Source organism: Podarcis pityusensis, assembly GCF_964106645.2.
Source record: "Podarcis pityusensis genome assembly, chromosome: 4".
Lineage (NCBI taxonomy): Eukaryota > Metazoa > Chordata > Lepidosauria > Squamata > Lacertidae > Podarcis > Podarcis pityusensis.
The window spans coordinates 22,479,419-22,505,755 of record NC_138027.1 but is presented as its reverse complement, the minus strand read 5'-3'; the positions used below and the strand labels follow the sequence as shown (position 1 = coordinate 22,505,755).

Sequence of the window (26,337 nt, the reverse complement as noted above, 5' to 3'; positions counted from 1 at the left end):
CTGACCCCTGGGTTTAGGGCTTTAAAGGTCAGCAGCAACACTTTGAATTGTGCTTAGAAATGTACTGGAATCCAGCAAAGATCCTTTAGGACCAGTGCTATGCGGTCCCGGTGGCCGCTTCCAGTCACCAGTCTTGCTACTGCATTCTGGATTAGTTGTAGCTTCCAGGTCACCTTCAAAGGTGTATACTAAGAAAGTATCATAATAGGCAGCTTACCCGTTGCGCTCTCTCTTTCAACTCTTGATCTTGAGCCAAGAAGGACTGCATCTTTTTCTGGATGTCAACAAGCTTTTCAGGATTGATTCTAGAGGGTTGGGAGAGATGGGGAGAGAGAGAGAGAGACAGAGAGTTCAGGTTGGTGTGTTTAAGTGGCAGGGTTTTCTCTGTCATGGCCCCATCCCTGTGGAAGATCTTCCACATGAGATACTTCTGCTTGGCTTCATTCCAGACTATTCTTAAATGATGTTTCATTCTGCTTCTTAATTGATGGTAGTTTTGTTGAAAGATGGTATAAAAACCATTTCAAATAAATAAATAAATAAATCCTAAAGGGTCACAGACCCCTGTTCAACAGGTTCAATTTTTTTCATTTCTTTTTTTTAAAGCATTACTTCAAAATAGTTAAAAGGTACTGCCCATCTGAACAAAACTCAGCTGAAATCATGTCAGGCATGAAGACCGTTCTCCTCCCATGAATAATGCAGGGAAAGCAAACAGAAGCTCAGGCCTTTTATCTAGAGAACAGTTTAAACTGGAAGAGGCAACGATTTTTCAAGGTAAAGCCACACAATTAACATTAAATTGCTTCTTGAGCTTATAAAAAGGTGGAAAATTGAGCTCATACTGAAGGAGAGGGGGGGAGCAAAATATACAGCAATAATACCTCACATTGACACAGTCTCTCTCATGAGAAAACAGTGTGAGGGTTCCCCCCCACCCCAAGCATTTAAATAAGACTCTTGCTGGGAATTTCCAGAGCCCGAGGCATTTCTACAGAACTGTGGCTTCACAGATAGGTAGTACACCAACTGATGTGGAGATTAAAGCTGTATTATTAAAAAAAAAAACCACCCAACAATAATTGCATGAGGGAGGAGAGCGAGGCTGTGTTTCCTCATCCTGCCTCTTCCCCACCAACTCTTCAGAGTTCTAGCCCATGTGCCACTATTATTATTATTATTATTATTATTATTATTCCGCCCTTCTTCACAAAACCTCAGGGTGATTCACAAGAAAGAAATACATGGTAAAAGTGCAAATAAAACAAAACAACAAGACAACAATCCCCCCCTCCCACAAACACATTTAAAAAGCTATAGAATATTAATCCGCCAAAGGCCTGGTTGAAGAGGAACATTTTGGCGCCACAGCAGACAAGCCCCAACCAGTGGACATCTTGAAGAGGCCATCACCACAAAGGCAGTGTAGTGACTACAGTCTTGGAATGGGACCTGGCAGACCAGGGTTCAAATCCCCACTCAGCCGCCAAGCTCACGGGGTGACCCTGAGTCATCTCTCAGCCTAACCTTTGCCACAGGATAAAATGAGGAGGCAGAGAAGCACATATGCTGCCTTGTGTTCTTCAGAGGAAAGTGAGATACAGGTCTTGGTGGTGCAGATCTCACTCTGAGGCCAACTGAGCCCTGGGTAGAGCCCATAACTGAGTCTATTGTGTCACAGCCGCTCTGCTCCTACCAGCAATGTGCTGTCCACAGAATAGCATTAGGAGATTGCTCTTTGGCCCCAATGGGAGTGCCACAGGGCATTATTTTGTCCCCAGTGGTATTCAGCATCTATACAGTGGAACCTCGGAAGCCGAACGCCTGTAAACTCGAATGTTTCAGCTCCTGAACGATCAAAAACCGGAAGTGATTGTTCTGGTTTTTGAATGATTTTTGGAAGCCAAACATCCAGCGTGGCTTCCGATTGGCTGCAGGACGCTCCTGCAGCCAATCGGAAGCCGCGCCTTGGAAGTCGAACAGACTTCCAGAACGGATTCCGTTCGACTTCCAAGGTACGTCTGTATCAGGATTTCCCAAACTTGGGTCTCCAGCTGTTTTTGGACTACAACTCCCATCATCCCTGACCACTGGTCCTGCTAGCAAGGGATGATGGGAGTTGTATTCCAAAAACAGCTGGAGACCTAAGTTTGGGAAACCCTAGTCTATATGAAGGCACTGGGAACAGTCATTAGGAGCTTTGGAGCAAGGTGTCATCAGTACACTGATGAGACTCAGCTCTATTTCCCTATTACATCTGAGGCAGAAGAGGCTGTACAAGCCCTGGACAAAAGCCTAGATCTAGTGGTGGACTGGACAATGCCTCTTGCTGGTCTACATGGAGGACAGAAAGGTGTTTGTGAACATGTGTAGAAACGACTACTGTGTCCAGTAAAATCTGCGTTTGCTGTTCCACCCAATTTGGCCTCTGGCCCCAATCATTGCTGGCTTGAGGCCCTCAGAAAATTGCCCAGAAGGCATTGTGGCTCAAAATGTTTCCCCACTGCTGCTCAAAAGAACTCTACTCTTTCTTAACAAGCTGGAGAAGTGGGGAGAAAGCAGCAGCACAATGAAATCCAGCAAGGCTAAATGTAATGAATACAGGAAGGGGAACAAAGTACCGAAAAGGAGAAATAACTGGCTAGGCAGCAGAAGCATTCAGAATCTACAGTGTACATAAACAAATTGAATATGAGTCAGCAATGTGATGCTGTGGCTGGAAAGGCCAGTGCCATTTTTAGGTTTTATCGGCCGGAGAATGGTTGCCAAGAACTGGGAAATAATAATGCCATTTTATTCAGCATTATTGTGACCTGATTGGAATGCTGCTGTGAGTTCTGGGCACCAGGTGTCTCAAAAGATATTGGCAAGTTGGAAAAGATTCAGCAGAGAGGTACAAGGACAAGGCAGAGGCTGAGACGGAAATCCTATGAAGCTAAGAAATAAAGAAAAAAGCAAGCTATGTACATTTAGCCTAGAGAGGAGGAAACATTATTGATTGGCGCAGGCAGCAGAGAGGGAGATGCCAATATCCTTTTCAGATTTTGGAAAACGATCAGAAAGAAGGTGGAGGAGGCAGTGTTTTCACCCAACATGCTCTGAGTAGGCCACATACAGCCAGTTTGCAAGCAACGCTCAGCCAAACTACGGCTTAGTATGAACATGTGGGCTCCCAGAAAGGAATTTGTGGCTGCTTTGGTCCTCTTCCAGTCCTGCCATGTTGCTGTGAGCTAAGTAAGCTAAGCAAGGTGTCCAAACCCGGAATCATGGTTTGTCTTACTCCAGACAAACCATGAATTGTAACCAAACGTTGTTTACAGATCGTGGCTTGTCTGGTGTGAGGCAAACTATTAAGAAGAGTTTGGATTTGATATCCCGCTTTATCACTACCCGAAGGAGTCTCAAAGCAGCTAACAATCTCCTTTTTCCCTTCCTCCCCCACAACAAACACTCTGTGAGGTGAGTGGAGCTGAGAGACTTCAGAGAAGTGTCACTAGCCCAAGGTCACCCAGCAGCTGCATGTGAAGGAGCGGAGACGCGAACCCGGTTCACCAGATTACGAGTCTACTGCTCGTAACCGCTACACCACACTGGCTCTCAAACCAGGTTTGGGTGGCTTTATTCACAGCAGTGCAGCTTCAGAAGGACATGGGGCAGGAGCACAACAGCTTCAAAATCTTCCTCCAGAAACTCTCCCATTTGCAGCAAGCCATGGTTTGGCTGAGCATCACAGGAGAGCCAGCTGAAAGATCTGCTTATGTTCTGTTAAGAGTAGTTCAACAATGGAACAGCTGGCTGAGAAGAGCTAGGATCTCCTTCTTGTCAAGGCATAAACTGGGAAAGGAGACTGGATATTCCAGCCTAGCTCCTGGTGCAAGACGCAAAAGGATGGAACAGGAACATACCGTATTTTTCCGTCCATAAGACGCCCCCATGTATAAGATGCCCCCTATTTTTGGAGACTCCGATTTAAGAAAATGGGGGGGGGGAGATGTATCCATGTATAAGACGCCCCCAAATTTTTTACATTATTTTTTAGATAAAAAACTTAGTCTTATACACGGAAAAATACGGTACTCCTGCCTCCCTTAGCAGCCAACTGCACATTTCAAAGGAACCAAGTATATATCAGGAGCTATCAGAGTTTTACCAGAAATTCACATCTCAGTGCACAGATGTCCTATGTGATGAGATGCCAAGTGGACAGGTTGGCCCATCTGCCTGGACAGCTGAGTCAACTTGGAGTGAATCCTGCTCACCGAGGATGTCCATTACAGTGGTACCTCGGGTTATATACGCTTCAGGTTACATACGCTTCAGGTTACAGACTCGGCTAACCCAGAAATAGTGCTTCAGGTTAAGAACAGTTTCAGGTTAAGTACAGACCTCTGGAACGAATTAAGTACTTAACCTGAGGTACCACTGTAGTTCTCCTCACCTAGGAAGGAATGCATAGGGCTCCTGTACAGGTTGAACTTTGCCTGGAACCCATATAAATAGTGCAAGCTAAGTCAATTTGCATCTCCTCCTGCTAGCAATGAGTTACGTGGAGCACTGACCCCTGGAAATCCTACTGAGCTCTCTTCCAGCTTTTGAGTTTTCCCTAAATTTGACTTCAGCATTCTTAAACCCATCTCTTCACAGCCATATCGACCAGAAGTTTCTCTCTCAAAGCAAATGAAAGCAGAAATTATCTGAATGCTGAGATCTATAACCAACTCTAAATATCATCTGCATTTTTCTCCCCACTCCACCCCCGCAGTGTTTTCCATGGCTCATCAATTCCACAGCAAAACTGATCTCCTCTCCACAATAAACCATTTAAGCCACCTTGGCAAGTCATAATAACCCTTTAAGAGAGAGAAAAAACAAAGGCTAAAAAGGGCCATTTACAAGGATTTGCAAGCTTTACTGCATCCCCACATTATCACCCATGATTTAGAACAGTATTGTAAACAGCATTACTGGAAGCCAACAACTACTTCAGTGGAGCATGTGAACCAATTTCAACGCATATTGAGTGACTGAGATATTAGGCACCAAATGGTAATTAGGTCTGTATGCATGAAGGTATGAAACAGGTGTCATTACGAGTAAAGAAAAGAAACTATCGGTGCACTCAGTTGAGCCTTCCTCAGAGGAAAAGGGCTGGAAACAGGGTTAATACTACAGACTTAGCATTTCCATGTTTCAGATTAGCATTTTAATACAGTAGTAAAGGAATCTGTGTATTAGGGGCAGCGTTCCTCAAACTTGTAAACTCTTGAGATGCTTTTGTCCTGAATTAAAACCAGAAGCACACTTCCTTTTTCCTTTCTTTGAAGAACTGGGCATTTTGCCTAAGTCCTAAATTCACCAGCCCATTCACAGGTGGAGAAAGAGGGAGGGGGGGAAGTTTCTGCAATTTTTCAAAAGGAGGGAGGGGGGAATGTTGGAAGGTCCCTATGGGGGAGTTTAGCATGGGATACAATCTTCTCTTTTCCTTTTCGCCCTTTATTTTCCCTAGTGAACATTAGAAAGGCACCCGAAAAAAAAGCTGCTGCTGCAATTGAAGCAAACAGCTTCCCTATCTATCCCTGCTACAGACACTACGGACCTAGATGGGCCAATGATCTAGCCTGGCTTAAAGGAAGCTTCCCACATTATTTCTGCGAGAATGAAGCAGGGTAGCAATCTATGCAGGAGGTGCAACAGGAAGTCTTTTCTGTGGATGGGCAATTCTACCACATCTATGTGTAGGAAGAGACTGGACGTTCCATTCACATCTGATGCAGAGAATGGAGGAGGCTTACCTGCCTGCAGAGGAGGAGTCTGCTTTAGATTAACCACAGTTTACTGTGTTGTCCGCACCCAGTGAACAGTGGTTAATCTTAATTATGGTTTGTTGGGGTGGGGGGAGGAAGTCTACTTAAAGCCACTTAAGAGTTAATAATAACAACAATTAGGGCCTTTTTGTGACAGTCCTCACCAGTACAACATCCACCTTCCCTGGGGCTGTTTAAGAAAGACCTGTGTGTCCTCAGGGAAGGTAGAAGCAAAGGAATCCAGGCCACATATCATCAGTGGGCCTGAGAGGGCTCTGCCACTCTACATTTTACATAATGTAAGCATTTTAAAATTGTAAACTGCCTTGGGTGCCTTGGCAGAAAAGTGTTGTGTAAATCCAATAAATAAGACAATACATAGTAGCAGCACCTTTCCCCCCCCCCTTTTGCTGTCCATGGCTGCCATTTTGTGCAGGCCCCCTTGACACCTTTATCAATAAATGAGTATCGCACCTCGTTTTCTCAAAAAAAAACACTGATTTTTTTTTAATAATAAAAAAGAACTGAAGAATTTACTTGATGTTGTTGATGGGAACTTTCTTCTGTGACAGCTGCTGCATCATCCCCTTTTCCTCCGAAGAAAGCAGCACAAGGAGAGCTTCCCCACCTTCTTTGTACCTAAGAAAGGAATTAGAAAACAAAATGTTTCCTGATTAGATTTCCAGATGGTAAATAAAAACTGACAGACTCTTCTAAGGGCCAAACCAAACGTGGCATTAATTGCATTTTCACATCTAATGTGCAGGTTGTTGTTTTCTTTAGAACGCAAAAAATCAGGGATTTTCCTCAAGACGGTGGCGGCAGAAGAAAGCATTTAATTCCTCCATCACACCAGCTGGAATCCCCACAGTTTTCAACCCTGGCCAGAAGATATTTGCATCCCAACGTGGGTTTACAGGCTACAGGCAGGTAAAGCATGACAGAGACCTAAGAGACACGGATCAGTGCCTTAGTTAAGCCTATCAAACATCTGGCACACACCCTGAGCAGAGCTGGAACAACTATTCTTGCAAGTTACATCCTGAGCTTTGGGACTGAGCAAGCAATGGGGTATTCCTCCATAAGCACAGAGTTTGCTCACACTATGGCCTCCATGTCCTTGGAGACAGAGGGAGAATTAGTGGCACCAGCTCACTATCAGCCTTATGCACAAACGCTTCCCCTGAAAGGGAAGGCTCTCCGCCGATAGTGGGAATTTTGGGAAATTATATACAGTGGTACCTCAGTTTAAGAACAGTCCAGTTTAAGAATGATTTGGTTTACAAACTCCGCAAAACCGGAAATAGTGTCTTGGTTTGAGAACTTTACCTCGGTCTAAGAATACGATTGGTGGAAGGGTACCAGCGGCGGGAGGCCTCATTAGGCAATGCGCACCTCAGTTTAAGAATGGTTTTGGTTTAAGAACGGACTTCCAGAACGGACTTCCAGAACGGATTAAGTTCGTAAACTGAGGTACCACTGTATAATGAATTGGAAAAAAATGTTTAAAGTAACCTTTTCTTTAAAAACAAACCAAACAAAACAAACCCAAAGCTTTTCTTTTTGGAATTTTAGGTGCTGAAATCCCAATGGAGCAGAAAAGACTACTTATGTATGCGACCACAACTGCTCAGATGTTAATGGCTCAGAGATGGAAAGAAGACAAAGTCCCTACCAGAGAAGAATGGCAGATTAAGTTGATGGATTATGCCAAATTGGCAAAAATGACTGGAAGAATCAGAAATCAGGAAGACCAAAATTTTAATAAGGAATGGGGGAAATCTATATTTTATCTTAAAAACCATTGTAAACAGCTAAAATCATTAGTAGGATTGGAATAACACTTGTAGTTTAATTTTCAATTTTGGATATAATGGAGCTGTAAAAGATTTGGATTATTATAAAAGATGCAGGAGAAAATGGTTAAAAAAAGGACCCAGAAAGGGGAGGAGAGAAGTCCAGGAGATTCTTTGGAATCTTGTTTTTATGTTAGTTGTTGGATAATCGACTGTAAAACTTTAAAGTGAAAAACTAAATAAAATTTTAAAAGTAAAAAGATAGTGGAAAACAATGAAGCCATCTAGACTGGGGTTTCATAGCACTTGGGGTGTCTGATATTGCAGAGATGAGACATTCTTCTGACAAACCACTAAGCCCTGGTTCCAGATCTCCGGGCTCCCCATCCGCTGGGAACCTCCCCTCGGTTGGTCTCCTTCTGGGGTCCCCAGTTCTCACCACCTCCAACCCAGAAGGACCTTTTCCTGGGTTGGTCTCCTCCAACTCCCCAAGCTCCTCCCTTTCCTCCTTGTCACATGACCATCCATTCCATCTGGTTTACCAAACTGGGACTGGGAAAACAGCGAAATATCTTGCTGCCACCCAAGGCTCTGCACAATAAAACAGTATTTTTGGAGGTATAGAAAACAGCAAATTTCCAAAATATATGCTTGCTAGGGGCAAGCTGGTGACCACATTTGTGGCTGAAGAATACAGGACAATTAGGAGTGATGCCTTCCAAAACCACCCATTAAAAACTCACAAACCAAAGAGATTAGTGACACAGCTTCCCACAGAGATGGAGAACTTGTGGCCTTTCAGAAGTTGATGGACTACAACTCCCATCCTCTTTGACCACCGGCCATGCCAGCTGGGACTGATATGAGTTGGAAGTGCAACAACACCTGGAGGGTCACAGGGCCCCACACCAATATTTTACAGGAATAACATAGACAGTTTTCCACTCTTTGCATAAAAGAGCAGCAGCTTTTGATTTTTACAATTTTAGATCTCCTTCCCCAGACTCCCTTCATTCAAAATTCTTCAAAAATTGCTGTTGCTGAAGTTCTGATATATGCAAAATATGTGTATGTATAATTGAGTAATTATCCTATCCGTTAAGCAGCAGGCGGTGAGCCTAACAATTTTCAAGTCACACATATTCATTACGTATAAAGCCTAAACCAGACTGCCTCTCCCTGTTAGCTTAACTTACGGAACAGCCCATTCAAAAATCCTAGAATGCTGTTGCACTTCAAGAAATAAAGGATCTCAGCTATGGGCTCAGGCCATAGCTGTGTTTCTTACAGGTAACAACCTATTAAAAGGTTTGATCAAACTAACACAATGGGCTTTTTGAGCATCCAAAACCAACAGTGGACCAAAGACCAAAGGTATGCATTATATTTTACTGTACATTATGTGCTTGGAATTAAGCTTTTAACATATTGTCAGATGGCTGTTGCAGCTGCTCGAGAGTAACCAGGCAGGACTCCAACCTGTCTTTTACAGGCTTTATTTTTTTGCAAACTATTTATAGTGAAGAGCGTCAAAAGTTCATGTCTGGCTCAACCGCTAGCAGAATCCGGGAGTGGTCTGTTTTTGGACCTCCCCAAACGTAAGAGTTTCTTTACTCCCAACCTTCTCCTTCCTTCTCTGCGCCTTAGGCTACTGCGCAGAACGGGCGATGGCAAGGACGTGTTTCCCTCCTGTCCGCCTTCCCTAGGAGTGGTGTTAAGGCTCCCAGAAGCATCCTCTGGTCCTTGCACCTCTCCCCCACTAGAGGTGGGGCTTTCCTCCTGCCCGGAAGAGGAACTGCTTCGCAACGGCCCTTCTGTTCCTCGCGTCTGAGCCGATGGCAGTTCCCTGACACATATGGATGCCAGAAGGCATCTGAAAATGTTGTTCACCAGAGTCTTTACATTGTGTAAGCACACATAGGTACAGTGGTACCTCGGGTTCAATACGCTTCAGGTTACATACGCTTCAGGTTACAGACTCCGCTAACCCAGAAATATTACCTTAGTACCTCGGGTTAAGAACTTTGCTTCAGGATGAGAACAGAAATCGTGCTCTGGCGGCGCGGCAGCAGGAGAAGGCCCCATTAGCTAAAGTGGTGCTTCAGGTTAAGAACAGTTTCAGGTTAAGAACGGACCTCCAGAATGAATTAAGTACTTAACCCGAGGTACCACTGTATGTGTCATTCACAAGGGGGTACCATTCGAGGAGGATAAGAGGTCTGATAAACATGTAGGGTGTTTATCCCATATCACCCCACATGTTTAGCAGACCACGTGCTCATTCTTTGGGTGCAGCTTTAACCCTAGACACCTCACACAGGTTCTACACACTGAGTGGCAACAGCTAAAAATAAAGGCCTGAGAGAAGAGGAATGTTTTTGCATGGAGGCGAAAGATATGTAACAAAGGTGCCAGGTGAGTCTCCCCCGGGAAAGCATTCCACAAATGGGGAGCCAATGCAGAAAAGGCCTGTTCTCGTGTTGCTGCCCTGTAGATTGCTCACGGAAGAGGCACACAAAGAAGGGCATCAGATGTTAATCACAGGGTCTGGGTCGGTTCATATGGAGGGAGGCAGTTTTCGACGTACTGTGGTCCTGAACCATTTAAGGCTCTATAGGTCAAAAGCAGCATTTTCAATTGGCCCCAGAAACTTACGGCAGCCAATGCAGTCAGCCCAGGACTGCTCAAACCATCTTGCCCCAGTGAGCAACCTGGCCACTGAATTTTGCACCAGCTAATGTTTCTGTACCGTCTTCAGAGGCAGCCCCACATTCAATGTGTTGCAGAAATCTAATGCTGATGCAAGCCACTCCATGCCACCAAAGCCACGTGAGCCTCAAGCAACAGCAAAGGATCCAGAAATACTCCCAAACTATGTATGTGCTCCTTCAGATGGAGTGTAAGCCTATCAAAAGCAGGCAAGCTCCCATCCATCTGATCTAGGGAGCTACCCATTAACAGGGCTTCAGCCTAATCTGGATTGAGCTTCAGTTTGTTGGCTCTCATCTAGTCCGTTACCCAGGCAAGAAAACAGTCCAGCACACCCACTGCCTCACCTGCAGATGTGAAGGGAAAGGAGAGTTGTGTGTCATCAGCATATTATTGACAACGTACTCCAAGCTCTGGATGACCCCACTCAGTGGTTTCATGTAGATGTTAAATAGCATGGGGGATAAAATTGAACCCTGAGGAACCCCACACTGAAGGCTTTGTGGAGCTGAAGAACACTCCCCAAGCATCAGTCTCTGGAAATGACCATCCAAGGAGGACCAGAACCACCACAAAGCAGGGCCACCCAGCCCTAACTTGAATTGCCATTCCAGAAGGATACCATGTTCAATGGTATGAAATGCCATAGAGAGGTTGAGGAAAATTAACAATAACACATTTCCCCAACAGAGGTCATCATACAGGGCAGCCAAAGCCGTTTCTATGCCAAAAGTGGTCCCAATTAAACCCCAATTCAAATGGAGCTAGAGAATCAGTTTCTGCCAAGAGCACCTGGATCTGGTCCGCAACCACACGCTCAAGAACCTTGCCCAAGAAGGTGAGATTTACACCTGGCCAGTAATTAATTAGATTTTCCAAATGTAGGGAAGGTTTCCTGAGAAGTGGTTTTACCATTGTCTCCTTCAAAAACAAACTACTGTTTCCCATTTTGTCCAAATACAACAGACTGTTGTTAGTGCAAACTATAGTTTGCTACCAAGCTACACCATAACCTGGTAAGTGGAGGCGGGCAAGAACCATACACGCTTGAGGCTTGTACCTGCTCATTATGTATTTTATGATTTGTGACTACTTCTGAATCAGACCTCAGTCTTTGAGGATCATTTCACACATTACAGAGCAGCGATCTAAAATTTGCCATAAGTGTTCATGGAAGAGTGAGCAGTCAATTCCAGCCTTCAGTGTAACTTTTTAAATGTGAACACCAACAACCATGAACTCTCATATGCACCCAACAAAATTATGGAAATATAGCAATAAAGACAAGTGTGCAACTGAATTGCACAAACATTCAGAACCACCATATGGGCAATGCATTTTATGCTACACAGCGTTTTCAAATATAAGCCGCTGCATCCACACATTTGAGCTTTAAGTCTCCCCTTAAAGTATGCATTAAAAAAATATAATGTGTGAGGAAGCCCTGAAACAGTTGGACAAAAATACATTAACATAGCTTTCCAAAAATGAAAGCTAACTACTGCTGTCCTCTAGTGGCATTGTATTCCATTATATTATATCACACATGATCAAAATAGGCTTCATGGGCTGGAGCAAGGCACATGAGCAATAAGATAATCAGATTTGGGGTGACGAGTGTATCTTTAAAGATGTTTCTGCATGAAGACACTCCACTTCTATTATCCTAGAGGTCAACAGAATGTTAATGGCAACTTGTCTTGAGAAAAATGGTCGAAAACTATGAATATTTATAAGAACTCAGTGGAAACCTTATTGCGGGATTTTATTTTTAAACACTACCTAGCATTCTCATTTTCTTTAAAATGTCATAAGGCTAGATGAATTTTTGCTACCATTTTTAAAGCAGAATTATTCCCCAACGACTGAAGCTGTGACATAACTTTCAAACTAGCCCCCAAACCAGAATGAGCACAGAACACCAGCAAAAAAAGGTTCACTTTTTTCCAACTTTTATCGTTTTGGACCGATCTTATTAGGACTCAGCTTTGTCCACCTTTGAAGGGGATAGGCTTTCGGAACAGGATTGCAGTCACTCTATTCTAAACAAGTTAGGCATTAAACCATGTCCTGCTGCTCTTTGGGGTGTATATATATCCGATCAATAACCCTTGCCTGCATTTTTGGACTATCCTTTGGTGTGTGGCTATGGGGGCTTAGCATGACGAGCGCCTGCATTTCAAAAATTACTACTACTGAGACAACACAAAAGCCAACAAGCAGTTCTTAAACCACTATTTGTGTACTGTACCTAATGGAAGCCATAACCATGGTTTAGGTTTTTAAACAATGTTTAGCACAAAACATGGTCAGGCTGATGTCTGAATTGAGCCACAATTTTGATCAATCCATTATCCATATCAAAAAGAAAAAGAAAAATATTTCCTTAGATTTGAAAGCTAAAGTATTCAAAGCGTGCATAGTGCCTGTGAGCAGAGAACTGGACCGTGACACAGAAACACGAACAGCTTAAGAACAACATAGCATGCCATGGAATGTGCAATGCTAGGAGTATCATTAAAAGATAGGTAAATAAATAATTGGATATGACAAATTTCAAAAGTCATGGATGCAATGGAAAAGGCTGTGAAGTTAAAATGGACATGGGGCAAGTGACAATTCAGGCCAATGAATGTTAAGTCTGCAGACCCTAACTGTAAAAGACCAGGTGGACGACCACCTGTGCCATGGGTGGACAACCTAAAACTAACAGTGGGGTTTACATGGATGAAGGAAGCCACCCAGAGTGGCTGGGGCAATCCAGTCAGATGGATGGCATATTTATTATTATTATTATTATTATTATTATTATTATTATTATTACTGGGGAGAACCTGAAGAAGCATACAGTGATACCTTGGTACTAGAATGGCTTGGCTCCCGAACAAATCGGCTGCCAAACACCGCAAACCCAGAAGCGTTCTGGTTTGTGAACTTTTTTTGGAAGCCGAACATCTGATGCAGCTTCCGCTTGAGTGCAGGAAGCTCCTGCAGCCAACCAGAAGCCGCGCCTTGGTTTTTGAACGGTTTCGGGAGTCGAACGGACTCCCGGAATGGATTAAGTTCGAGAATCAAGGTACCAGAAATAGTACCTCGGGTTAAGAACTTAATCCGCTCTGGAGGTCCGTTCTTAACCTGAAACTGTTCTTAACCTGAAGCACCACTTTAACTAATGGGGCCTCCTGCTGCTGCTGCGCAGCCGCTGCACGATTTCTGTTCTCATCCTGAAGCAAAGTTCTTAACCCAAGGTACTATTTCTGGGTTAGTGGAGCCTGTAACCTGAAGCGTCTGTAACCTGAGGTACCACTGTATATCCAAAGATGGATGTTGGACTCTGCAAATGAGGAAAAAGAAGAATCCATCTCATGAGGTTTTGGAGAAGATTAAATGAGAGGCCCATGTACTCTTTCCTAAGCTCCCTTCTGAGAACGGCGGGATACAAATGCCAAACACTACTCCTTCAGGAAATGTTCAGGACATTTTCTATTTTAGTCAAGTTTTCACACAGCACTAATAATTTGATTTCAGACTTACAATAGTATCTGTCCATTCTATTTTAATTACTGCAAGCATACAGATTCCTAATTAGGTAAGGTATTTAACTTGGCTTTCGTTCTACGCAGTTATGCACTCTCACGGCTCGCGGAACTTTCTAATTATCTCTAACCTAATTAACGGCTACTAAAACTGTCGATATAATTTTTATGAAGTTTTTGAAAGTCTACACCACAACCTCGCTCACTAATTTCTAGTGGATTAAAGAGCCGCAGTCTGGTATTTGGAACATTTAAACTCTGAGGAAGAGGGCCCCCCCAGCCCCACCCCGCGAAAGAAATGAAGAGGTGCAATCCAGACTGCTCAATATTTCAATGACACTTAAGGATGTTTAATATTATTTGGCTTCTGTTGAGCAATTAACCTCTCTGACCTCATGCTTTTAATTGAAAACTCATACGCACAGGAAAATATGGAGAGGGGGAAACCAAGCATACTCTCATTTATTTTAGTGTTCATCTTGTCTCAAGCCCTGTCTGGGAGGATTTCAGTTGTGAAGAGTGTCAGTGTTAGAACACAAAGACAGAAAAAAGCCGAAAAAAGCTACAGAAGAGGTTGTAGCTGTGCCCGTGGTTTGTGTCTTATTGGGAGATTGGAAGGAAAAACTCTGGTTTATCACCCCTGATTAGTTGCTGACCATGGGGATTTGTTGCACAATCGTTATCAAGTCAACAAAACAAGATCTATGACAATGACTAGTTTGTATTTCAGTCTGCCCATGCAGCTACTGGAACTTAGCTGCTGGCATTCATCGTTTCAAAGCAAAAATTTCTTCTTCTCTGTAGACCAGTGATGGTAGATTGGCAGCCTCTAGATGTTGTGGGACTACAAACTCCCATGGCAGTCCAACAACATCTGGATGGCCACAGGCACCCCATCCCTGCTGGAAACTTTGTTGTACCCTAAGATCCCACCCCCAACCACCCCCTCCAAGCACAGCTTAAACTAATTAAGTCTGTAATTATCCACACCAATTCTATTTAAATATTATATCGTCAATAAGGGCTTTCTCAACTTCCTTACTACCATCCTTTCCCATTGATTTGCTCTGTTCTTCTCAACATCCCATCTGAAGAAGCATTTCTACAAATAGCTTGTTTGCTATTTTCATTTAGTTGGTCCTAATAAAAACATGCCACTGTTATAGATTCCCACCCGGCCACCTCAAAAAATGGGGAAATCGTCAAAACATTGCAGATGCCATGTAGATGACTGCATACAAGACTTAAACATATGTCCATGTATTTCTCTTGCAATACTACTCGTGATGTTTGGTAATTGCTTTTTAAATTGTCAATGGAGTTCGTAAATTTAAAAAAGATGGCAGTTATCCGAAATTTCTGCCACATACACACAGATGTTTTAAAATGACTACATATTGAACAGGAACTGCTGTACGCATGCAAATCAACACTGTGAAGTTGTGATCATATTTTTCGATAGGCTGCTTCCCTTAAATGGTTGTGTCCTCAATGCCATCAGCTCACAAATGCATCAACTCATGTTTGGTGGCCCTTCATCAATCATATGATAAGCGATCCACACCAAAACTGTATCCTGATACATCATTTATGTATATGGAATTACTCATAAGCTATCTTAAGTCAATTAAGTCAATTATACTTTAAATCTTTCTGTGGATGATGAATGATATGTCTTTATATATCAATGTAGATTTGTTTTGATTTTATAAAGCCATGTACTTGTGGATTCTTTGGGGCATGTTTTCCTCTTTTTCTTTCAAATTTTCTTTTACTTTTTGCTGTGAAACAGGGTTTCCTAAAATTGGGTCTCCAGCTGTTTTTCGACTACAATTCCCATCATCCCTGACCACTGGTCCTGCCAGCTACGGATGATGGGAGTCGTAGTCCAAAAAACAGCTGGAGACCAAGGTTTGGGAAACTCTGCTCTAAAACGTAATGGTATAAGTAATATGTATTGAAACTTGTTTAAAAAAATATAATAAAGAGAATTTCTTTTTAAAAAACTAGAGCGATTATGCGATATGCTTTCATGGGCTCATCTGTGTGCTTGAATCCACACTTTGTTGTTTTTGTTTAGTCATTTAGTCATGTCCGACTCTTCGTGACCCCATGGACCAGAGCACGCCAGGCACTTCTATCTTCCATTGCCTCCCGCAGTTTGATCAAACTCATGTTGGTAGCTTCAAGAACACTATCCAACCATCTCGTCTTCTGTCGTCCCCTTCTCCTTGTGCCCTCCGTCTTTCCCCAACATCAGGGTCTTTTCCAGGGAGTCTTCTCTTCTCATGAGGTGGCCAAAGTATTGGAGCCTCAGCTTCAGGATCTGTCCTTCCAGTGAACACTCAGGGCTGATTTCCTTCAGAATGGAGAGGTTTGATCTTCTTGCAGTCCATGGGACTCTCAAGAGTCTCCTCCAGCACCATAATTCAAAAGCATCAATTTTTCAGCAATGTGTGGGTCTTTAAGGTGTTGCAAGGCTTTTTCTTGTATTTGCTGCATGGGGACTAACCAAACTATGTCTCTGGAAATAAAATCTGAAAGTCTCAAATGCACGCCTTTCCATCAAAAGTGTGATACTTAGAAAGCTTGTTTGATCCTCTTGTCAACCCATTTCAGACTCAGACTCAGACACACACACACACACACACACACACACACACACACCTACGATCAAAGAACAGCAGCAATCGCACACCACAGCAGCATTGCCTGAATATATTTCTCAGTATTTCCTTTCAAATGCAATTCAGAGGTCAGAAACATGAGGTCGAAGGAAATCAAAAGCAGCTTTCTTTGACAGAAGTGGATTCTGTACCTCAGGGATGGTGGGAGCTGGGATGGGGAACTGGATTTAGATGACCTCTTCCAACCCCCAGGGCCATTTTGACAGGTGAGAAGTCACCCAGCTATAAGTCACCTAACGTCATCAGGACGTCAGGTGAAACACCTTTCTCTGCCTGGGGGTTTCTGAAACCAAAACATTTGTGCAAAGGCCCAGGGGCTCGCAAGCATGGGCAATCAGCTAATCAGTCTGCAAACTGCCACACACCTGATATCAACCTGGGAACAGCCTCCCAGGCCAAATTAGGACTCAGCCCACTTTTGACTTTACCATTACGAATGATATGGAAGAGGCAGGGGTACTTTTTAAACAACATACTGGAGAATTCGACATTCTACAACTGCCAAAAATCTGCATCGTTTTTTATTTTTATTCTGGCTGAGACAATAGTTGGTTGCAAAGTCAATAATTTGTCCCAAGGTCTGATATGTCTGGAATTGTATGGGTATTACTCTGGATAGGGTTGTGACTGCCATCTTGTAAACGACCCTACATGTCACAGATATTACACAGAAGGATGAAAAAAGAGAATGTATCAGGATATGTCCTGTGATCCTCAGCTGAAAGCTGGTAAAGACATTCAATAAATAAAATAATAAATTAAAATATGTGTTAAATTAATTGTTAAAGAATAATGTGTTAGACTACAATTTTTCTGCAAAGCACTTTGAGCACAGATTTGCTTACGGACATTGTGGTATATAAATAGATTGGCAATGGACAAAAATACAGTATCTGACCCAGGGAAGGCATGGGAAGTAAGGCCGATGCCTAAAACATTGTGTTAATGGAGAGAGGTCAAGGATCCATCCAGGCCACAATTAAGCCATACCTCTTGATTTCATTTCTGGGTTACACAGAGGCATTGGGGGTGGGGAAGGAAAAATCCTCCGAAAGAATTGCCGTTTTGCTGACATTGATGGTAATTCCTCTTTATGGCTTTTCATATTTGCTTCTGACATTTTTATGGTTCTGCTATTTGTGACAGATTGTATGATTTGTTCTGTAACTCTGTGCCTTGTTCCTTCCCGTCATGCCCTTCCATCAAGTAGCCCAGCAGTTTGTCGTTGTTGTTACATGATTAGTTTCAAGCTTCTTTTGTATCACAGGATAAAACTCCCATCATTGCATATAACTCTCATTTGGAATGTCTGGGGCTGATGGGGGATGGTGCAGGTTGGTGTATATATTTATTAGATGAGATGTGGTTGCAGAGCTCATCTCGCTTTATTGGCCGAGGGAGCCGGCGTACAGCTTCCAGGTCATGTGGCCAGCATGACTAAGCCACTTCTGGGGAACCAGAGCAGCGCACGGAAACGCCGTTTACCTTCCCGCCGGAGCGGTACCTATTTATCTACTTGCACTTTGATGTGCTTTCAAACTGATAGGTTGGCAGGAGCAGGGACCAAGCAACGGGAGCTCACCCTGTCGCAGGGATTCGAACCGCCGACCTTCTGATCAGCAAGCCCTAGGCTCTGTGGTTTAACCCACAGCGCCACCCGCGTCCCATTATATTTGTACACCACCCTTTATCCGTAGATCTCAGGGCGGTGTACAGAAAAATTATTGCCTGCTTTAATTGCATTTTTTTAATAGTATTTTTTAAAAGCACCAAAAGATACAGGTCTATAATATGAGCCTCCTAGGACCTTTTGGGTACGATGAGGAAAGAAGCTAGGAATGAATAAATTAAATGCATCAGAGTGTATAAAATATTTCCCAAACGATTATCTGTATTCTTTTGCACAACCCACAATAAATGCCAGGCCAGGTCTGATCTATATCATGTGCCGTTTTGGAGCCCAAGTAACAAGACCATATCTGATACAGATAGACCAATAAATACTGCAGATGTTTGCAGTTTTCGTTGAAAATTTTCGTCTTCTTACAAAATACCCAAAGACATAGTTTAATGATGCCTTTAGAAATTCAATTTCACATCTCTAGCCTAGTTTTCCAAAGTCTCCGGGGAGCCTCTGCTGTCACTCTGCTCTGCTGTCACAAGCACTAGAAGCTTAATAAATTAAATACAAGATTCTCAGTATCCTAACAAGCAACCGCAGAGTGCTTAAAAAACTGCAGCTGCTTATTTATCCCTGCAGACAACCTTCAGGAATAATGTTAACAAAAATAAGAGCCTACGGCTGCAATCCTGTGCCCACTTACTTGTAGACTAAGCTGACACGTGAGTAAGCATTTGGAATATTGCACTGTAAACTGAATCAACTTGTTTTTAATTAGCTGTGAAAGAGCAAACAATGATAAACACAGTATTTATATGCAAACCAGGTAGTAATAATAGGCCATCTGAAGGGTCTGGAAACAAGATTCAGGAGCAATATTACTGAAGCTAAACAGCCGTGAACCTGATCAGTAATCCGAACGGCAGGCAACAGTCTCCCTCGCAGGAGCGACATACGCAGACAATAAATAATTAAAAATCCAGGCGAAAAGTATAGTTTTGCTACTAATGTGCTATATTAAGGTATACGAACATATCAGATTTTCAGCCAAATTTAATATAGCCAGAGCAGAGGATTTTGAGACCTGAATGTTGGAATCAGCTGTGCTCCATGAGCTGTGAAAGTTCCTGTAATTTAATCCATGTCTTTAAGAATATACGAACTGCTGGATAGCACAGTTGGTTTGAGCACAGTGCTGACGACGCCAAGGTTGCAGGTTCAATACCCGGAAGGGCCAGCTGCATATTCCTGCATTGCAGAGGGGGGGACTAGATTATTGTTTCCCAAACTTGGGTCTCCAGCTAATTCTGGACTATAATTCCCATAATCCCTGGCCTCTGGTCTTGCTAGCTAGGGATGATGGGAGCTGTAGTCCAAAAACAGCGTCCCTTCCAACTCTATGATTCTATGAGAAGATCATCCCTATTGCATCTAGACCAACATCCTGTTATCACAGTGGCTAACCTATGGCACGCCCACAAAAGCAGGACCAAAGCACAAGACAACTCTCCACTTGCAATTTCCAGCACCTGGTGCTCAGAGGGATATATCGCCTCCAACAGTGAAGGTCCAGCACAGGCATTGTGTAGCCTTTCCTCAATAAACTATATAATCTTGGCTGGGGTACTGGGCTAAAAGAGAGACAGAGACATGACATTTAACCTAACCTAAGGGATGTGGGTGGCGCTGTGGGTTAAACCACAGAGCCTAGGACTTGCCGATCAGAAGGTCGGCGGTTCGAATCCCCACGACGGGGTGAGCTCCCGTTGCTCGGTCCCTGCTCCTGCCAACCTAGCAGTTCGAAAGCATGAAGTGCAAGTAGATAAATAGGTACCGCTCCGGCGGGAAAGTTAGCGGCGTTTCCGTGCGCTGCTCTGGTTCCCCAGAAACGGCTTAGTCATGCTGGCCACATGACCCGGAAGCTGTACGCCAGCTCCTTCAGCCAGTACAGCGAGATGAGCGCCGCAACCCCAGAGTCGTCCGTGACTGGACCTAATGGTCAGGGGTCCCTTTACCTTTACCAAACCTAACCTAACATGGGGCTGGTCATCTTTTCTACAACAATTAACAGTTCTGCTTTCACACAGAATCCCAGAACACTGAAGAACATACCTGGCTGTTCTGCCAACTCTGTGAATGTAAGTATTTGCGTCCTCCGGACAGTCAAACTGAATGACCCAATTCACAGCAGGGAAATCTGCAAAGAAGTGAGGAAGGGACAGGCCTTGAGTTCAGTAAACACTGAAAATCCATCCACAGAGAAAACGGCTGTATAATTTGCTACAAATTCAGTTCCGCTTTATTGTGCTATATTAGCGGAGACTGTTCAGAGCCGAATCAATCACCTTCATTTATTTGTCAAGATAGGAATAAAATTAATAGCTTATTCATTTCCTAAGTAATGACAGTGTAATTTTATACCTGAACATGGACAGGCAGATAATTTGCATGTTTCAAATTCGAAAGCAGTGTTAAATCTTTCACGATTTAAAACTGTGGCTTTCAACACTTCAATAGCCAGGAACCACCTTTTACCCAAATGTGCCACCTGAGACTACTTTTTAATTGTTTATCTTGGGCTGGATTCAAATAATGAGTCCCACTAGTGAAAGTACTTCTGCTGGTGCAATGGGGTTTCCTCTCCTGTCCTCCCCTCACAAGTCTCCTCAGGGATGGGGTTGGAAAACTCCCAGAATAAGGTGAGGGGGTGGAAAGAGAAAATTTTTCCATCAAGCAAGCAAAAATGCTTGCACTGATGCAGCAATCTCCTCAGTGCCATGTTGAATTCCTCCCCTTGCATCTCATTATTGCATTCACCTTTGAAACATGCCTGCCACCATCGTTATTTGCTTTTAAGCATCAGGCTAAAATAGGTAAAGGTAAAGGGACCCCTATCCCTGACCATTAGGTCCAGTCATGGCCAACTCTGGGGTTACGGCGCTCATCTCGCTTTATTGGCTGAGGGAGCTGGCATACAGCTTCTGGGTCATGTGGCCAGCATGACAAAGCCGCTTCTGGTGAACCAGAGCAGCACACGGAAATGCCGTTTACCTTCCCGCCGGAGGGGTACCTATTTATCTACTTGCACTTTGACGTGCTTTCGAATGGCTAGGTTGGCAGGAGCTGGGACCGAGCAACGGGAGCTCACCCCGTCGCGGGGATTCGAACTGCCGACCTTCTGATCAGCAAGTCCTAGGCTCTGTGGTTTAACCCAAAGCACCACACGCGTCCCATCAGGCTAAAATAGGCGTCACCAAACTTTTCAGAAGTCTGCGTGAATTTTGAATTTTGAGAGAGTGCTGGGGCACCAGTCACAAAATGGCTGCCACGGAGGGGCCTGGCAGAACACAAATGGCTGCCATGGGGAGCATGGCAGAACACAAACTTAAGAGACAACCATTCCTCAACAACCTTATGTTTACTATGGAAAGTCAGCTATGTCCTGCTGATTATGGAGATCGCAGACACAAACACAAACATAAACATAGATCCTGTTGCTGTCTAGTGAGAATGGGAAACAATCCTCAGTACCAGAAAAAAATATGCAAGGTTATCTCGCAACTCTCATTTCACGGACATTGTTTAGGAGGTACCAGCACATTTTGCTCTGTACATTTCTTTCTAGCAAACTATAGGCTCTTTTCTTTAGTTCACAGTCTGAGGCACCTGCCCTTGGAACAGGTAGTTCTGCAACTTTATATAAACGTGGAAGAACCTGAAAGTGCTTACCAAGCCCCCGAGCCGCAAGATCCGTAGCAAAGAGAACTGCCGATTTCTTGCGCACAAAATCAGTGTAGACTTCCATTCTCTTCATCTGCTGCTGCTTGCCATGAAGAGCCAGTATAGGGAGCCCAGGTCGAAGACGGCAGAAGACTCTAAACAAATACTGGACCTAGAAACCAGTAACAATTCAGATTGTAAGTTCTTTGGGGCAGGGACATGTTTTATGCTTATGCTGCTCTATAACGTGGCGTGTACAACAATGGGGCGATAGGGCCAAACTGTACATGATGCAGGAGAACCCTGACTCTTCCAGCGTTTAATTTAATTTATTAGCCACAGCAAAGGGCTCTGCATCTGAAAAACGTTAGCCAGGCACTGGGGCTGGGTGGGGAGGGAAGGGTGTTCAAGCCCATCCCCACTGACATGTCATTTCTTCCAATCTTATCATCAAACTGTGATAGCCCTACGCTGGGGGGGGGGGTGGTGAGTGAATTTAGAAATAGCAATCGCTATTACTATAAAGTTGCAGCTTAAATAGTTCATTTGTCTTTACTTCAATTATTCAGTCTGATTAACTAAAATGTTCCAATTGACCAAAAAAGGCACTCCGATCTATCAGGGAGCAGTTTGAACAGAAATCATTTTCATTTTCAAACTCAGCTGCTAAGGTTCCTGAAGAATTATCCTGCCCTGTTTGCGAACTTCCCATGGCCATCTGGCGCCACTGTGAGAACAGAATTCAGGTCTAAAAGGGCCTTTGGTATGATGCAGCAGAATTCTTCTCATGTTTTTAACAAATTTCCCAGGCTTTTTAATCACAATCCAGTGTCACGAACAGATTTACAGTTATGGACATCAGAGATGGTGCGATGTTTTTTTTTTTTACTTTCTTTAAGTTCAACAATATCAGAGGAGGATCCTACCTCTTCGTAATTACAAAAACAGCAGTATCTTTTTCCAAAACTCTTTCAACCCAGGGACATTTGGTGTGTGTGTGTGTGTGTTCAACACTTATTTGAAACAGCAGGTAGGCTGAGTCACAATACCTCCAGAGCAAAGGTCTGTATTTATTGTGAGGAAAGCTTGACACAAGGAAAACACCACACGGAAAATGCTGCGGTGAAAAAACCTATCAGTAGAAAGTAGTCAGTAAATGCTTATGTCAAACTCTGCCTGCAGCGGTCACCATTTTATACCTGGCTATGCCCACACAGCACTATTTTGTAACCGGTGGACCTCAGTACAGTGGTACCTCAGTTTGAGAACAGCCCTGTTTACAAACTATTCAGTTTACGAACTCCGCAAAACCGGAAGTAGTGTCAGAGTTTGCGAACTTTACCTCAGTCTAAGAATGGAATCCGAATGGTGGAAGGGCACCGGCAGCGGGAGGCCTCATTAGGGAAAGCGCGCCTCAGTTTAAGAACGGTTTCAGTTTAAGAATGGACTTCCAGAATGGATTAAGGTTGTAAACTGAGGTACCACTGTAATTCTCAGCTGTCTCAAGTGGGCTATGACAATAGAAAGTTTGAGAATCCCTGCTGTTTGGGATGCATATTTACCATCCCATCTTCTGCTTGTAAATGAACTAGGCCTAAGTTTAGATAGGTAGATATAGAGACACACAGAGAGAAACACTGGCTTGAGGACACTTAAGTGTACAGTGGTACCTCGGATTAAGAACTTTATTCGTTCTGGATGTCCGTTCTTAACCTGAAACTGTTCTTAACCTGAGGTACCACTTTAGCTAACAGGGCCTCCCGCTGCTGCCATGCGATTTCTGTTCTCATCCTGAAGCAAAGTTCTTAACCCAAGGTACTATTTCTGGGTTAACGGAGTCTGTAACCTGAAGCGTCTGTAACCTGAAGCATCTGTAACCTGAGGTACCACTGTAATCTCTAGTAGAACTGCATGTTCAGCTTCAGGACTCAAACAGGAAGACGTTTCGCTGGACTTCTGCACAAACTTTTACCCGCTATAGCAAACTTTTAATATCTCCTGTTTTAAAGTATTTATTAACATATTCCCGCTTGCTGGGCACAGGAGAATATCTCACAGGTACTTTAATTTATGATACAAGACCCTTGCCTGAAGTCCTGGCAGGAACGGTATTAACTTGATATTTAAAAAGAAAAGAAAAAGTGAAAGCATTTTTTATAAATGGTTAAGAGATAGAATTATAGATATTCAATACCTCTTTACAGCTTGCAAAAAATACAATACTTTTCTTATTCAGATGACTTCTCAAAAAGGAGTACAACATATTGATTTTCTGGTGCAGTTCACAAACAACGTAGTTCTGTTCCAAAGTTGCTGGAGTACTAAAAAATAATAATAATCACATATTTATCATCATTATTATTGGGCACAATTCATCATCCTGCCTTTCTACCAAATGGTGCACAAGGTGGCCAACACATGTAGAATACGAAATATGTATGTTTATGTATAAATGTGTGTGTGTATATAAACACACATACACAACCCTATCAATCTCAATCACAACCCATGAATTAACTAAGAGCAAAATATAGATAAACAAGGCATAAGTCATTAAAACCAAAGAACTTAAAACCAAAGAACGTATGTATAGGTCAGCATACAAATGAAATAAATAATATTAAATCATATAGATCTATTCATGTGCTGCCTGGGAGTTATAGTCCAAAATACGTGGTGGGCACCAGGATGAAGAAGGCTTGTCTACTCCACCCAGCAGTGCCTCTTCAGCATGGGTAGGCAAACTAAGGCCCGGGGGCCAGATCTGGCCCAATTGCCTTCTAAATCCGGCCTGTGGATGGTCCAGGAACCAGCGTATTTTTACATGAGTAGAATGTGTCCTTTTATTTACAATGCATCTCTGGGTTATTTGTGGGGCATAGGAATTCGTTCACTTTTTTTCCAAAATATAGTTCGGCCCCCCACAAGGTCTGAGGGACAGTGGACTGGCCCCCTGCTGAAAAAGTTTGTTGACCACTGCTCTTCAGGGTTTGGAACAGAGGTATTTTTTAGAGATGCTTTTCTAACTGGAAAGGTCAGGGGTTTCCTTCTCACAAATCATACCCTCTCCCACTGATCTCTGGCAGAAAGCATCAATACAACTCACGGCGAACCTATGCAAAGATGCATTCCAATCCGATTGTCCACTGCTGAGATATAAGTGCCTTAAATTAATGCTCCCCCGCCACGCTCAAAACTTATGCAAAATACTTCATTATACCCTGCCATGGTTGAACCTGAAACCTTAAAAAAAAAAATTAAAATCCCCAGTGTTTTATTGAAGATGGCTGTTGCTCTGCCGAAATTGCAGTGATCTGTAATAATTTGATCCAGCCCATTGCTCCGTAAATTACGCAGCTGACATCGCTGCCTTGTACTAATCTTGCTCGGAATCCCCGCCCCCTCATTCTGGTAAACTGTGAAATACTGTTTCTCAAAGCAGTAATTCCCGTTTAAAAATATCCGTGCTTTGTTTTAATGTCCCAATTCAAGCTGCTTGGATTTTTCCGAAGAGTACAGAAGTGTCATCACAAAGGCATTACCGTTTGCTCACCAGAAAGGAAAAAAAAAAATCCCTGCAAGAGTGCACATTAAATCAGACTAAGGTTTGACTAGATGACACTCAAGATGATACTTCCAGCTCTACAATTCTGTGAAATCTATGAAAAGCACCTCTTGCTTGTCTGGATGGAGTTTAGAGAGGGGTCTCTGCGTGTAGAAACTAGCCTAGTGTACAATGGTAAAATATACATTTTTCCACTGCTTTCAATGTAGGGTTCCTCAGGGTTCAGTTTTATCCCCCCATGCAGTTTAACCCGAGTGGGGTCACCCAGACTTTTGGAGTACATTGTCAGCAATATGCTGATGACACACAGCTCTATTTCTCCTTTACATCCCGCAGGTGTGGCAGTGGAAGTGCTGGACCGTTGTCCTGCCTGGATAATGGACTGGATGAGAGCCAACAAACTGAAGGAAAAGACTGAAGCACTCTTTGTGGGCGGTCATGGACTAGAATGGATGGGAAGTGACCTGCTCTTGATGAGGTTACACTCCCACAGGAAGGAGCAGGTATGTAGCTTGGGGGTATATAGAATGCCAATCTAGGCCCAACTGCGCTAGCCACCAATTAGTTTCCAGGCCCATTTCTAAGTGCTACTTTTTGACCTGTAAAGCCTTAAATGGCTCAGGACCACATGCCTCAAGGATCGCCTCTCCCCTTATGAACTGGCCTGGATGCTTCAGTCTTCATGTGCCTCCGCCACGAGAGGTCCAGAGGGTGGCATCGCAAGAAAAGGCCTTTTCCGCAGGGGCTCCCCGCTTGTGGAATGCTCTCCCCCCAGAGGCTCACCTGGTGCCTTTGTTACCTATCTTTAGGCGTCAAGCAAAAGCACTCCTCTTCTCCCAGGCCTTTGCCTAACTGAGCTATCAATGGCCTTTTAAATTGGGGAAAGGAACGTTGTTTTT

The 26,337-nt window shown here is 43.5% G+C and overlaps 1 protein-coding gene across 1 annotated transcript in view; it reads right to left on the bottom strand.

Annotated features, from left to right (window-relative positions):
- Positions 1-26,337, bottom strand: part of DDX10 (DEAD-box helicase 10) — a 168,370-nt gene that overhangs the window by 128,108 nt on the left and 13,925 nt on the right. The window contains exons 7-11 of the mRNA XM_081001915.1: positions 24,068-24,194; positions 21,883-22,045; positions 20,266-20,350; positions 6,342-6,443; positions 218-305 (exon numbers count right to left, since the gene is read on the bottom strand). Coding sequence (XP_080858041.1) covers positions 218-305; positions 6,342-6,443; positions 20,266-20,350; positions 21,883-22,045; positions 24,068-24,194 — 565 coding nt within the window. The remainder of the gene's footprint in view (positions 1-217; positions 306-6,341; positions 6,444-20,265; positions 20,351-21,882; positions 22,046-24,067; positions 24,195-26,337) is intronic.